Genomic DNA, 13710 nt, shown 5'->3' with positions numbered 1-13710 from the left:
ATGAGGGGAGAAAAATGTGATAGAGTAATACTACCATCAATTGCCTCTGATGAAGTGCTGAAAATGTGGAGGTTGTATCCAGGATTCAGTTTCCATCTAGGCACTCAACATAGATACCACACACAACCTGAAAGCGAACATTGGAGTTCAGCCTATGGGAAGAGAAGTTCATGCAAGGCAATGCACTGGATTCATTAATCTCTGTTTATTTGGAAATTTGGAACCCAAAAGTATAAATCAAGGGCACATCTGAAATTATCTCCTAACATGGCTTCAAATTGTCTGGAAGAACAAGGTCTACCAAAGAAGAAAGAAATAAAGGCATAATTGGATCAATACATTATCCACTTTGAAACCTCTTCAACCTCTCTGCTATTATTAATTACAAACAAATATAAATGTTATATAGCTAATGCAAGCAAATATAGTAGAAGCCGGAGACAATTCTCATACAAACAGCCTATTTTCAAATACTTTAGCCACATATGAGAAAAGTGAGAGTAGGTTCTATCAGATGTCTTTAAAGCCTGTCTACCTTTCACTTCTTGTTGCTCTTCACACTGCATTCACAGCAGTCTGAAAATGTGACATTATCTCTGCAGAAAGCAGCTGAGCATCTACAGCATCCATTAACTCACAGAGGAGCTTACATAAGACAGAGACTACATATGCAAACAGCAGTGATTTAAAATCATCAGGTTTCCAAACAATGTGGTCTGTTATACATTTATACTCTTTCCCCTTCTAAGCTAGTATGATTTGGGGAATTCCTTTGTAATTAAGATTTTTCCTTTATCCTGGATGTTTTTGCAGCCCTAGTTGCTAGGAGAAATGTAATTTCTTTATGTATTTTTTTTCCCCACTAGCAATGAGATTTTCTTTGTGCTGTAGAGGAAAAAAACCCAAACTCACAACAACCCAAAACCACACTCTTGTGAGCCTGTGGTTCAGCACAGTTCCTCCTTCCCCTGAGACACTCACAACCCAGGGCTTTGTTTATACTGGAAAAACAGGTCCTGTTAAGAAATATATGCCCTCCACACAGCCAGAGGCAAGGGCCCCAAGAACATCATCCCCCTTCCTGGAGGTCTGGCACCCTGGGTTTGCAGCCAACCTAGAGATAGCACAGCTGAGGGCTGCCCCCCTTCCCTTTGGTGACCCTGAAGGCAAGTCTGCAGGGAGACTTCAGCATGGGCAGACCTCCCCCTCCCAGGGGAGCTGTATTTCAGGTGAGGCTCCAGTGCTTGGCTATGCTTGAGCTACAGCTACAGCCATGTCTGTATCCCTCTGACCCAGGACCTGCTGAACAGCTTCCTGGCCAGCCCTCACTGTTATAGGGACTTGCCTGCTGATGACAGGACTGTGTCTGTCCCCGATTGCTGTCACCAGACCTGACTCACTAATTTATGTTCCCATCTTGACCTCAGCCCTATCCCATTGCCATGGACTTGTCCACCAATCTGGATTCTCTCTTGGTTCCAGCTGCCACCTCCAGGCCTGCCCTGCTTGCCTTGTTCAGATCCTGTGGGATGGAGCCCTGGCCAGTGAGGTCCCTGCTCTGCTGGCTGTGTTATGGCACTCCCTGTTCTTCAGGGAGCATCCAGCCCCTGCTGGCTCCTGATGCCAGAGACCTGTAGCACATAGAAGAATACCAAACCACTTCCACTGACCCAGACCCATAGTCCATCTGGATCAGCATACTGTCTCTTACAGGGACTAATTCTTTCCTCCTCCTTCTTGTCCTTCAAGAACAAGGTCCAGATGTAATCAAAAGGGAAAATGGGATTCTTATCTTTATCAAAGGGTCTGAGTCAAGTGTTATAAGGTAGCCAACCTCCGTTTGTTATCTGGAAAGATAATGAAACAAGCTGTTCGGCAATCAGTGTGCAAGCAACCAAGTGATGAAAAGCAGGCACTGTGCATTTGTCCATAACAAATCATGTCAAACTAACCTAATTTATTTTTTTGCCAAGATAACTGACTTAGTGAGTGCTGAAAGGAATAGATGAAACATATTTTGACTTCAGTAGGGCTTTTGACATTGCCTTGAACACCATTCTTATAAAGGCAAATCGGTCTCAAATGGTTATTAGCATGAGAGGAGTGTATGATTAAAGAGCAATTCCCAAACTGGTGCAGTGGATGTTTTCGTATCAGTAGGAAGATATATCAAATTAAGAGACCTGATCTGTCTGCTAGGATTGATTACTTTCATTAGTGACTTGAATGGTGGAGTTGACTTTTGACTTCAAACTTTGCAAATAACACCAAGTTGGGCAGTTCCACACTTCAGAAGCAAAGACTGGAACAAAGGTTTAATATTGTTAAACCACAGAAAGAGCCTCAAAATAGTGAGATGAAATTAAGATAAGAACAAAGGATTATACTTAGAAAACTTGAATTCTCAAATTAAAAATCAGGGAAAATGTGTAGCCTTTGGTAAGATACCATAATGTACATCTACTCAGGGAAAGTACTTTAAGAAATCTATAATTCTGCATTGGAAAGTGTGGACTATATGAAGAGCCACTTCTTTGTCATAAAGACAACAACTAGGGAGGAACAGTGCACTGATCTCCCAATCTGAAATATGCACGGCACCAAATGACACAAAAATTGTTTGCAGCTGCCACACCTACCATGGTTTGCAGAACACCATCTTTGTGCCTTCGGTCACATTGCCCTGACATGCTTTTGCTTTGCCATACCTCTTCCTGTTTGCCCGAAGCTTCTCCTCTCTGGGAGAAGGTGTGTTTCCCAGTCTCCTCCCTCCAGCACATGCTAGAGGGCTGGTGGCCCTGAGAGGGATCTGTGGGTCTAAAGATGGCAGTGGGTGAGAAAGGAGCTGTAGGATTCAGGAGCCCTGGGCTCTATGGAGTGGTGAAGGGAAGCCACAAGTCTCTCAGTGCCACCACTACTTGAAGTCTCCCAGGACAAGTCACACCATGTCCCATTAAGAGGCAAGACAGAGTCACAAGGTCTCTTGGTCTGCAGACCATGATATTCCAGGATGACAGGCAAAATCTTGGTGTTGGAGTGTCCATCTTCCAGCAAATCCCTAATGTTTTGAGGTTTTTCATCCTTAATGACACTTCTTGGGACTCTGACAAAAGGCAAGGTGACTTAAACAGCACCCTGCTTCAAAACGAACACAGTAATCACTGACAATTGGGTTTTTTTCCTCTTGGCAGATATCACACAAAGGCCCGAAGATCAAAACAGCAGCATAATGCTTATTTTGCTGAGCTTTGCAACTTTTCCTCCAAAGACAACGAGTGACCCCTTAGGAAATCCCTCAGCCTTGAAAATGAACCCCACAATTTGGAAACTTTCTGTGGCCAGAGTCACTGCAGTTGGAGACTGCAGGCTGACTTTATAAAACTGTGGCTCCTAAAAGTTCATCCTCATTCTGAAAAACCTCTCTGGTTGCTTTCTGGTGATGCTCTATCTTTTCTGACTTAAAAGTGCATCCTTACACCATGGAATCTGACACATTTCCCAGGCGTGTCTTCAACATAAAAGCATAGGAGAGTTAAACCATGAGAGATCTCTTGTCTTTTCACAGCCCAACTGTATCGCTCTCGTATTTTTGAAAAGGTTAAGACCTTTTGTTAAGTATTGTTTGTAGCCAATTTCACGAACAACTCAAAGGATCTATTTATGCACCGAGCCATGCTGAAATTAACAAAATGACATTTTGCCTTTCACACCTTTAGACTGAACTAAAAGACGAACTTATCCCAAAGTTATGAGCAGCCAAAAATAAAGGTTGGGGAGGGCCCTATGGAAGATCGCAGGTGCAAGCTGCCGGTCCAGCAAGCCGGCAGAGCACGAGGTGAGGACGCCCCTGACTCGGTGGGCCGGGAGTGTCGAAGCCCTGTGGATGCTGATCCTCACGTGCCTGACGATGCCGGCGTGTCCCTGAGCTCACGGCACCGCTCCTTGAGGAGAAAACCTCGCTTACAACCGTCTGCCAAGACCGGCTCAGAATTTGGGGCCGGGCACAGAGAGGAGACCCTCCTCCCCTGGGCTGGCCAGCCCGCCGACCGGCCTCCCTTCCCCTCCCCTCCCCGCCCCGCCGGCCGGCGGAGGGTCCTTCCCGGGTAAAGTTGCTCGGCGCCCCCCGGGGGAAGGGCGGGGGTGTGCGGGGCTGACACCCGCCTCCCATCCGCGTCGCCGAGCTATTTATTTAAATCGCAAATAAAGCGCCTCGCCGGCCGCCCTGCCGGGAACACGCAGTCCGGACGCCCCGCGGGGCCGGCGGGACCGAGCCCATGGCCGGGAGCGCGGCCCCGGCCCCCGGGGCTCTGCTCTGCGCCCTGCTCTGGGCGGCGGCGGCGGCGGGGGGCGGCCCCGGGGGCAGCCCCGCTCCCGCCGCTTTCGGCCGCGTCTACCGGGGCGCCGTGAACATCAGCGCGGAGCGAGTCTATGCCTTCGCCTACCGCAGCGAGCCCGGGCAGGTAGGAGCGACCCCGGGAGCGCCGGGTCCCCGTGGCGGGGGAATGCACGGTGTGCCCCTCGCCCTCCTGGGGGTGTGCGGGGGTGTGTGTATGTGTGTGAGTGTGCGTGTGTGCGTGTGCCGGGGAGCTGCCGGCGCCGCTGCGGCTCCGCCGCTGTGCGGGAGCGGGCCGGGCTCTCCCTCTGTCCTGCCCGCATCCTCCCGCCGCCGCGAGGGTCGGGACCGCAGTGCACCTGCGGGCTCCCTTCGCCGTTCCCGGCGCTTCCCTGGCGCGGCCGGGGCGCTCCGCAGCTGCGGGGTGGGAGGGTGGCGGCGTCCCAGAAGGCGGGGGGTGGGAGGGTGGTTTGGTGCCCTCTCCCGAAGGGGCTTTTGGTATCCAGCGCTTCTAACAGCAAAATGGGTTTGAAGTCTAGAAGAGAATTATGAGGAGATTAGTACTATATGGAAAAAACACCAACCCCCCAAAAAAACCCCCATAATAAACCAAAACCAAAACAAAAAACCAGAAAACCCCCACAAAACCCAGGAAAAAACCCAAACCACCAAAAAAAAAGTGTGTGTATGTGCACACTTAATGAATCTTCTTAAATACCGTTTTTCGTGCTGTGTGTTTTTGTAGGATCAGGGTGCTGTCCCCTGGTAACCTGGGAGGTGAGGCAGGGCTGTGCAGGTGAGGAGGCTGCAGGGCAGCATGGCCAGGGCCATGGCTGTTTGATGGTGGAAGGAAACCTGTCATTTATGTATGCCTAGTTACTGTGGGTTCCCCCCTCCTCCCTTTTTAATGTCGTGTTTATCTCAAGTAGCTGAGTGGTACCTTGGAAACTCTGCCCCTGTTGTTTGGATTGGGCATTAATTGTTGAGTAAGATGTTCTGATGTACCAAAAGATGGTGAACCAAGCAGATGAATCTTCCCTCCTGTCCTCAATTGTGCAGGACAAGAGAAGATGGAAAACATTGCTTTTTTCCACACTATATTACTAAAGCTTCAATATGAATGGAGGTGGTAGGGAGGATGTTGGGTGGGAGAGTAGGGGGAGGTGGTGTTAATCATCCCTTGCTTTACTGAGAAGTTTCAAAAGATCCAGACTTTTAAAGACTTGTCTTTCTTTTATTATGCGTGTTACTATATAATAAAATGCACCTGGTATTTATGGGGCAGCAGTTGGGTGTTTGGGCTATGATGCAACTGAGCCCAGTATTACTTAACTGTTGGGTGTCACCAATGATCCCAGAAAGTCAAAAGCATACTTTGGGTTTGAGCCTCCCTTTAGGAGCTGGTTGTGGTGTAAGTTAGGCTTCTTCAGGTGTTACGGGGTATTACAATGAAGGCCTGTTGACAGGACTGAATGCTGTCTGGGGCTTGTTAGCAGACAAAATGAATATCAACTTAAGTTAAAATTAATCTAGTTCCTACAATTTAATGTGCTCTTTGAAGTCGTGTGGTTTTGCTGGACATCTTCTACAAAGAATTTTTCTCTCCTGGAGAACTAGGGTGAAAGCAGAGTGGAAGGAGGCAGGGAGGAAGCATACAGCTGCTCAGTGGTGTTTGTAGGTATCTAAAGGCAACTTCTGGGCTACTTTTAGACACTGGGCTGTTCCTGTGGCTGTGAAGAGCCACTCAGTACACACTACTTCATTTAAACAGAAACTTTAGTGGACTCGTCTCCATGTTCCTGTATGCTGGAACATGAAATCTCTGCAGAGATATGGTCAAGAGCATATCTAAGAAGGGAAAATTCAGGTTTGAGGGTTAATATTTTTTTTAATGTGGAACTCACCAAACACTGCTATGAATATGCTTAGAGGACCGTGCAACCAGTTCTTGCTATGAAAAATAATCTGGACAACAAAACCCATTTAAATGCAGATGGACTGTCATAGGAAGCTTTCTGATGAGGGGTGCCCAGAACAGGTTCTGAGGATAAAGATCCTAGAGAAGAGAAGGCTCCAGGGAGACCTTATTGTGGACTTTCAATATATAAAACGAGCTTATAAAAATGATAAAGAGAAGCTTTCTACAGTGTTCTGTAGTGACATGACAAGGGGCAACAGTTTTAAACTGAAAGAGTGTAGAATTGGGTCAGACATAGGGAAGAAGTTTTTTTATGGTGAGACACTGGAACAGATTGCCCAGAAAAGTTGTGGATACACATCACTGGGAGCATTCACAGTCGGGTTGGATGGGGATTTGAGCAACCAGACCTGGGGAAGATGCAGCAAGACCCTGTGGCAGGGTGTTTGGATTAGATGATCTTTAAAGATGATCTTCCAACTCAAGCCATTCTATGATTGCTCTAGAGCTCTACAGGTTCTGTTCCTGAGCTGAACCAGTGGAAGCCTGCAAGAAGGTGTCTGATCTAATTGGGGTAGTTGGCTGAAGGTGTGTGTAGCCCCTTCCCCAGCTGCAGCCCTGAACTGATGAGAGGCAAACATGACTAGGTGCCTTCTTGCTGGCTTGGTCAGAGGCAAAGGTTGAGCTGTCCTGGTGGTCCTGCATTTTCCTGCAGTTGAGGATTGCTCAAGATTTAGAAGCTTGCTAGTGGAAATCTTGACTTTAATGTGGAACTGAGCACTTGTGGGCAGGGTTTTCTTATGCAAGAGTTGGGAAGATATTTAGGGACGTGCTGTCCTCTGGGTAGTTTTGGGTCTTCTGAAGGAATGCAAGTCCTGCAAAAATTTAGTGTGGTAGTCCTTGCCTTTCACTGCAGCCTTTAGCCTCGAACTCCTAGCGAGTGCAGCATTACCCAGTGTTTGCCAGTTGCCTGCCACTTGTGAGCTTTCTGCTCTTCCTGGTCTTTTCAGTCTCTTCCTGTCTCTGTGCTGATGGCAGTTCAGCCAGAAGCCTCTGAAACCTCGAGGCAGATACCACATAGACTATTAACCTTAGTTACAGGAAAGTTAATTGAATAAAAAGAGCATTTTCCATGTGGAAGGGCTGCAGTGGGTGAGTTTAATTGCTTTCCCTCTGAAGCAAAGTCAGGTCTGGAGTGGTCTGTCTCTGAAGACAGACTTTTTTTTTGTGATGCTGTGAATTCTGGTATTTTCCCCTCTCTCCTACTCTCTCTCATGAGGGCAGACCTACAGAGCAAGGGAAAACTTGGGGCCAAGGACAGGGCATGAGGCTGGCTTGTAACCCGTCAGCCCTCTGTAAGTGTTCTGATTGCTCATGTTTTATGGCTGCCCAGGCACATCTGAAAATGTAGCTGAATAGAGCAGTGCTTGAATGATGGATGAGGGAAAGGAAGGAGCAAGACTATTACTCATATTTGGTGCTTTAAAGACTTCCTGCTTTCTGAAAAGTGTTGTGCTTGCCTGATCTCAGAGGATGTTCTTCATCCACATAATCTTCCTTACTCCTTGGGATACAGGGATGCTTGCATGAGGGGAGAGGTACAGCAAGTCCTATGAGAATACTCACAGGCAGCTGTATACAAGATAAAGAAAGTACAACTCAGGCCTCTGGAGCAGAGCTTCTTTGAGATGGGCAAGTGACTTCTCTTCTGTGCAACTGATCGGTAAAATGAAAATAAGGATACTTACATGCTGACAAAATCATCTAGTTGAAACTTTTATGCGTATATATAATGCCAGGTCTCTTCTCTTTGCCTGTGGAGGGGGAAAAACCCTCTTAAGTGCTGTGCAGAAACACTTCACCTTGTGTTTTGAGGCAGGAGAGCTGTCAGACTTTTGTGTGCGAGGATTTAGGCTTTAATTCCTGAAGTGGAACTGTAAAAGTAAAGCTCTGCTGAGGAGAAGCACAGCCACCTCTGCTGCAAGGGTCTTCTAGAGATGGCCCGTGAGCAGAGGGACATGACAAACTCCTTCCTTGTTGTGAAAAGTCTTTGTTTGTAATGGGGTAGTCTTATTGCTTTTTGAATTCCCCTTTCCTCCTTCTAGCTGCTCTTTAAAATTTTCTGCTCTATACAGCTGTTTGTTTAATGTTTAACTGTGAGTGTAAAAAATATAGAATAAAACCAGCTGTTGCAGTTGTTACTATGATGTCATGCTCTAACAGCAAAGGCAGATGTGCACTGTTAGAAGTCTGGTAAACAATTAGTTGGGCAAACAGGATTATCTTATTTTAGGATTGTTTCAGCTGGAGACATCCAGGAGGGGTGAAAAAAATGAGCACACTCTTGAGCATCTCCAATTCCACATATTCAATATGTTCCTACTTGTGAAGGAGAAAGGAAGGAGAATTGATTTGCTGGAGCTAGCTGTGCAGTGTGTTCCTACCCAGAAGACTGAAAAAGAGTTGTAAAATGTTTCCACTGGATTTATCATTGACTAGAGAAGGCTTTATGTGTGAAGTGAGAGAACATGCTTAGTTCCATGATTGCAATAGTACAGAGGCTTTCAAACAGAGAAGTGTGTGGGAGTACTGAAGTAATTCAAAGTGAGTGACTCCTTCCACTGCTGTAAGCTCTGGCAGTTGCTGATGGTTAATTTGCTGAAAACACAAATTACACTAATACTGTGCACGTGGGTATGTCCTGTACCAGGTCCTAAGCAGTCCAGGAGAATATCAGGAGGAAGAAGACAACGGAAGTTCTTTTTCCTAATTGGAGCTCAGATCAGCTGAATGTATGATTTGGGAGATACTTGGGCTATATTTATAAAACCAAGTATGTCTCAGGAGAACAAGTTTCCAGCTTTCAATATGTAGGAAAGCTGCTGCAATCCAGACACAGCTCTTGGACATTCACGTTGGTTGTGATGAGCTCAAAAGCTGAGCAGTGGGATGCACCTATATGATGAGCTCAAAAGCTGAGTAGTGCACTGTACCTATTTCAGGAGAAAGAGTGGGTGATATTTTCCTCCTCCTCCCTTGCCAGGAGTAGGAACAGAGCCCCAGTCTCAGTTCCCATATGGCCCAGCTTACTGTAAGTTGTGATTGGCAGTAGATTTAGCTGTGGCTTCTCTGCTGAGCAGTTGTGCAGTGTGAGGATGTGTAGCCCTGGAGTGACTGTTTAGTATGTGAAGTTTATCCGAAGGGTGATGAGTAAAAAATTACCCTCAGTCAATGAGTGGGAGGGGCTGTGTGCCACTAGGAACTGTTGCTGCCATCATTACCATTCCTTTTTTTCCGTAGTTGCAGATGGGAGAAAGTTGACTGACCTAAGGGGGGAAGAGGGATATCAACATAAGCAGAATGATCAGAAGTCTTTCAGTTGTAACCTTGTGACCAAGTGCCTTTTCCAGCCCAAAGAGCGTGATGCACTTGTGTTCCTCTGTCCCCTAGTGAACGGGTCTCTTGGATTCTAGGTGTGGATGGCACTTGCACTTGCTTTTTCCTATGCAAGGAGCCAGAACTGGAATTCACCCGTATGTTCCTCTGGGATTCTGTGATGAGTCACTTGCTCAGACCAAAGCCATCTGTCCTGGCTGCAGGGAAACTCCTTGGTCTGCTACACAGGGCAACCTGGTTTAATCAGAGGCAGTGATCAAGTCTGTGTTCGCTGTTCTCTGCTGTTTGACACGCGAGTGTAGGTTCTGCTCCAGCAGCACCCATGTCTATTTTAACAACTCTAGGAGCAATTTTTTCACCACTTGTTTCTGAGCTGGTTTTGGATTTCACATGTAGGACCCGTCATGCTGGAACTAAGCTGCCTCAGAGTAGTCCCATGGTCTCCTGCACATATTCTTCATAGTGTTAGTCTTGGCTCCAGCCCAATTTCCAGTCCACAGCTACACCATGCATGCAATAAAACTATAGTCTACTGTTTAGAGAAGGCTGAACCTGAGCTATAGTGAGGGGAATAGGTTAGGTTCTGTCTTTCCTTAATGCTGAGTGGAAGCCCACCAGTTTAGCCACAAAGATTCAGGTAAAAACCGAAGAAACTAGGAAGACTATTTGGATGAGATCTCCTGAGGTCAGTAGAGCTGCTGTTATTGCAGGATCTCCAGGGCCTCAACACTGTTGCTTTTTGGTTGCTGGCTCTAGTCTGTTCACCACAGTACACTGGAAGGGCCTCAGCATACCATTTCTGGAACCTAATAGTGAGTGCCTTATGAGACAGGAATGTAGGCACAATGTCAAATCCAGAAAAAACAAAGCAAGTTATAGTATATGATGTCTGAAGCCAAGCAAGATTCAACAAAATCCCTTTGGACTAATTTGTGTATTTAATTTATCTTTTTTAAAGAAAATAACCAACCCTAGGAGGTGACAGTGTAGGCAGTGTAGAGCACACAGCACTTGGAATGTGCTTGCTGCTTCTCAGTGGGTTCTCTTGACCACTCTTCACCCTGCCCAGTCACATGGAAAGCCCTTGCTTACAGGGGAAAACAAAAATAAACTATGAGAGAAGTGGTGTGGGGATCTGCTGAAAACACAAGCTTGGCCATTGTTTTTTGCATCAGAAAATACAGTGTTGAAAACTGTCTCTGACAAAAGTGGGATATCCTAAGTGAAAGAATGGCGTGGGAGGTGGCTTTGCTTTGAGCTGGGGTTAGGAACATGTGTTCAACTGAGATCCCTTTGAATTTAAATTATTCTTTATCTTTCTAGGATTTTGCTCTCTGTGGGTTTCCCTTCTTAGAGGGGCGAAACAAGGTACATCTTGACACAGGCTATCAGTTTGCAGGTTTTAGGAAAAAAGCCTGAAAGCTGCTCTGGTTTCCTGCAGGGTAACCTGCAGACCTTCAGATGGTGGCTACAGTGCTGGCAAGAATTTTATTTTTATTTCTGATGTGTAACCTAATGCTGTCAAGCTCGATAACTTGTCCTTGAATTAAAGCATCTCTTTTGAATTTGCATGTCGTTCTAAATCTTAAAATCACTCCCTTCTTGTTGGGCTGTCCTGTTGTTTAAAATCAAAGCTGATCAGGTTTTGTTGTTCCCCCTGCTGCCCCCTCCCCATCCCTAAGATGTTTAGATTAAAAAAGAAAACAAATTCTGAAGAAGAGTAACTTCATCAAATTGCCTCTCCTCAGTTTGAGCTCTTTCTAAGAACAGTGCAACAATTTATTATACATTTGCATTATAAGTAGAGGCTGAAATGTCCTTAAATAACTTGTGCAGAATTTGTTGGGTAAGGAGGTATGATTTTCCTATATGGACCTCATCTGCTATTTCAGGGGATATTTAAGGAATGAAAATCCAGACCTTAGAAGGTATATTGCAAGGGTGTGCCATCTGCTCAGTTTGAAAATATAGTTTAGTATATTTGCATAAGCAAACATAATTTCCTACTGTGTATACTTGGAGAACCACAGAGGACTTCAGAAATAACCTTCCTTACTTTTTTTAAACTGATGTTTTCCTTTGGGCATAGAAATAGCTACTTCAGTGTGGTTTAAAACAAATGAGAAATGGTTAAAAAAAAAAGACAACATTAATTACAACAGGTAATTGAATCCATATCCAAGATGTTACTGAGGTGAGGAACTTGGGAACCAAGAGAGAACCGGGTATCCATGTTCTGACAGCAGTCCCTGAAGTTATTGCTATGAGCTTGGGGTTGCAGCAAATTTGGAAAGGTTATAAATCTATTTGGTTCAAGAGTTGTCCTGGTTCAGAGTACCAGCTGCTGTGGGTTAGGAAGATGCAATTATTGGAGAGTAGTTTGTTCCTTAACTGCCTGTTAAAAAAGGATTTGTTTATTTTTAACATCTTCCTGAAGCATGAGGGTGTTCAGAAACAGGTACCTATTTCATCTGGCATGGCAACGCCGTGTTTTTCTTTCTGGCTGTCCTGGAGACTCCCTACTGGCTTTGGTCAGAGGACAAAATTTCAAAATTGGAAAAAGATAAATATTATCATGCTTTGTATTTGTCTTACTTCCATTTCTGCTTCACAGATACTGTTGCAAACAAGTGAACTCACGGGAAAATCCGTGCCAGACTGTAAGGCCACACAGCATGTTTGCACAAAGTGAGACATTTAAATGAAAAATACTAATTCTGGAACAATTACGTTAATGTGTCTGAGGCTGTGCTTGACATACCCAGAGTCTGTTGCTTAGTTTATGCTGCTTTGGGTATTTAATACTCCTGGCAGAAATGCTGGAAGAAAACTGCAGGCTAAGATTATTGGACAGATTGCTTTTGGCAATTAAGACTTATTGACATTGGAGCACGCAGTTAGACAGAGAGGCTAAAAGGGAATGATCCTCTGAGCTCCAGTTATTTTGTTGCCAGACAGGAGTACTGCTTATAGCTCATAAGAGGGCAGAAAAGAGAACTTGTCGCTGTCTCATAACTGTTTTCTGTCAGGGTCTCAGCTTCCCCCAGTTGCATTATCAGTGGGAAGAGCAGCCAAGTTCAGCATGGACAGGTACGTGCTTCAGTGTCTCGGTCGCTCTAGCCCATCTGGCTGAATCCTACTTCACTTAATTTCAGGGTTCACATAAATATGAAGCGCCTCTTTCTTGTGCAGCAGCAGGCAGCAGCAGTTCGGTGGCTTTTGTACACATACCCTGCGCTGAGACCTTTCCTTGTGACTGCAGCTGGTGTGTTTGCTTGCCGGATGTGTTCCCTGCCCACTGGCTTGGCTTGGTGCCTCGTCAGGCCCACGACCAAGTGCTGTCGCAACGTGGACTGATAATCCCCAGCGGCCTCGCAAGGAGCGGCTTGTATGTGGGTGTGGTGGAGAACATGGTGGAGCCCTGGTGTGATTCAAAGGCTTTGCCTAGCAAGAAGTTTTGAAAAGGAACCCACAGTGAAGCTCTTGGAGACCTTTGCTTGCAGCAGAAACTGTTGTTGCAACCTCCTGCCTGCCCTTAAATTCACATACCCGCAGCCTTAAACTGGTGTGCAATCTCTGTGGGAAATGCAGATTTAATAATCAGTCCAAGGACTCTTTCATGTCAACAAGAGCCTGGTTTATTTTGCTTAATGTTTGCAGCCATGTTGGTTCTGTTCAACTGTGTGAATTTGGGACCGGCTCCTTTCTCCTGTTCCCATCTAGAGAATAAAATTCAGTTGTACTTTTTTTCCTTTCTTTTTTTTTTTCCCTCCCCCTGTCTCCATGGTGGTGGTGGAGCTGAAGTACAAATATTTGTCTTTCCTGGTGTAACGTTTTTATATAGTGCTGAGAGCACTCTCTTTATTCAGCTGTCTTACTGCTCTGTCCACCTTGAAATACAGAAGAAACCTCAAGGTCATTCGTCTGAGAAACAAAACTATCATGATCTTGTTTGGTGAATAGCCTCTGCACATGGCAGAGGCTTGGCGTTGGGAAGGAATGTGAGGAGCAGAAGTCTCTGAAGCAGTCCTGACCCTGCCTCAGCCCCACAGTGCAAAAGGCA

At 45.8% G+C, this 13710-nt stretch overlaps 1 protein-coding gene across 3 annotated transcripts in view; it reads left to right on the top strand.

Moving 5' to 3' along the window:
• Positions 1 to 3998: 3998 nt before the first annotated feature.
• Positions 3999 to 13710, top strand: part of SIDT1 (SID1 transmembrane family member 1) — a 42222-nt gene continuing 32510 nt past the window's right edge. For 2 of the 3 annotated variants that reach the window (XM_051780335.1, XM_051780334.1), the window contains exon 1: positions 4086 to 4460. In XM_051780335.1, the coding sequence (XP_051636295.1) occupies positions 4275 to 4460 (186 nt within the window). In that variant the 5' untranslated portion in view covers positions 4086 to 4274. Of the gene's footprint in view, positions 4461 to 13710 lie in introns of all 3 variants that reach the window. The other variant, XM_051780333.1, reaches the window with a different exon arrangement.

The sequence above is a fragment of the Manacus candei genome, unplaced genomic scaffold (assembly GCF_025592945.1).
Source record: "Manacus candei isolate 608988 ecotype Guabito, Panama unplaced genomic scaffold, ASM2559294v1 h1tg000014l, whole genome shotgun sequence".
Taxonomy (NCBI): Eukaryota; Metazoa; Chordata; class Aves; order Passeriformes; family Pipridae; genus Manacus; species Manacus candei.
This window is presented reverse-complemented; position numbering and strand designations above follow the sequence as displayed.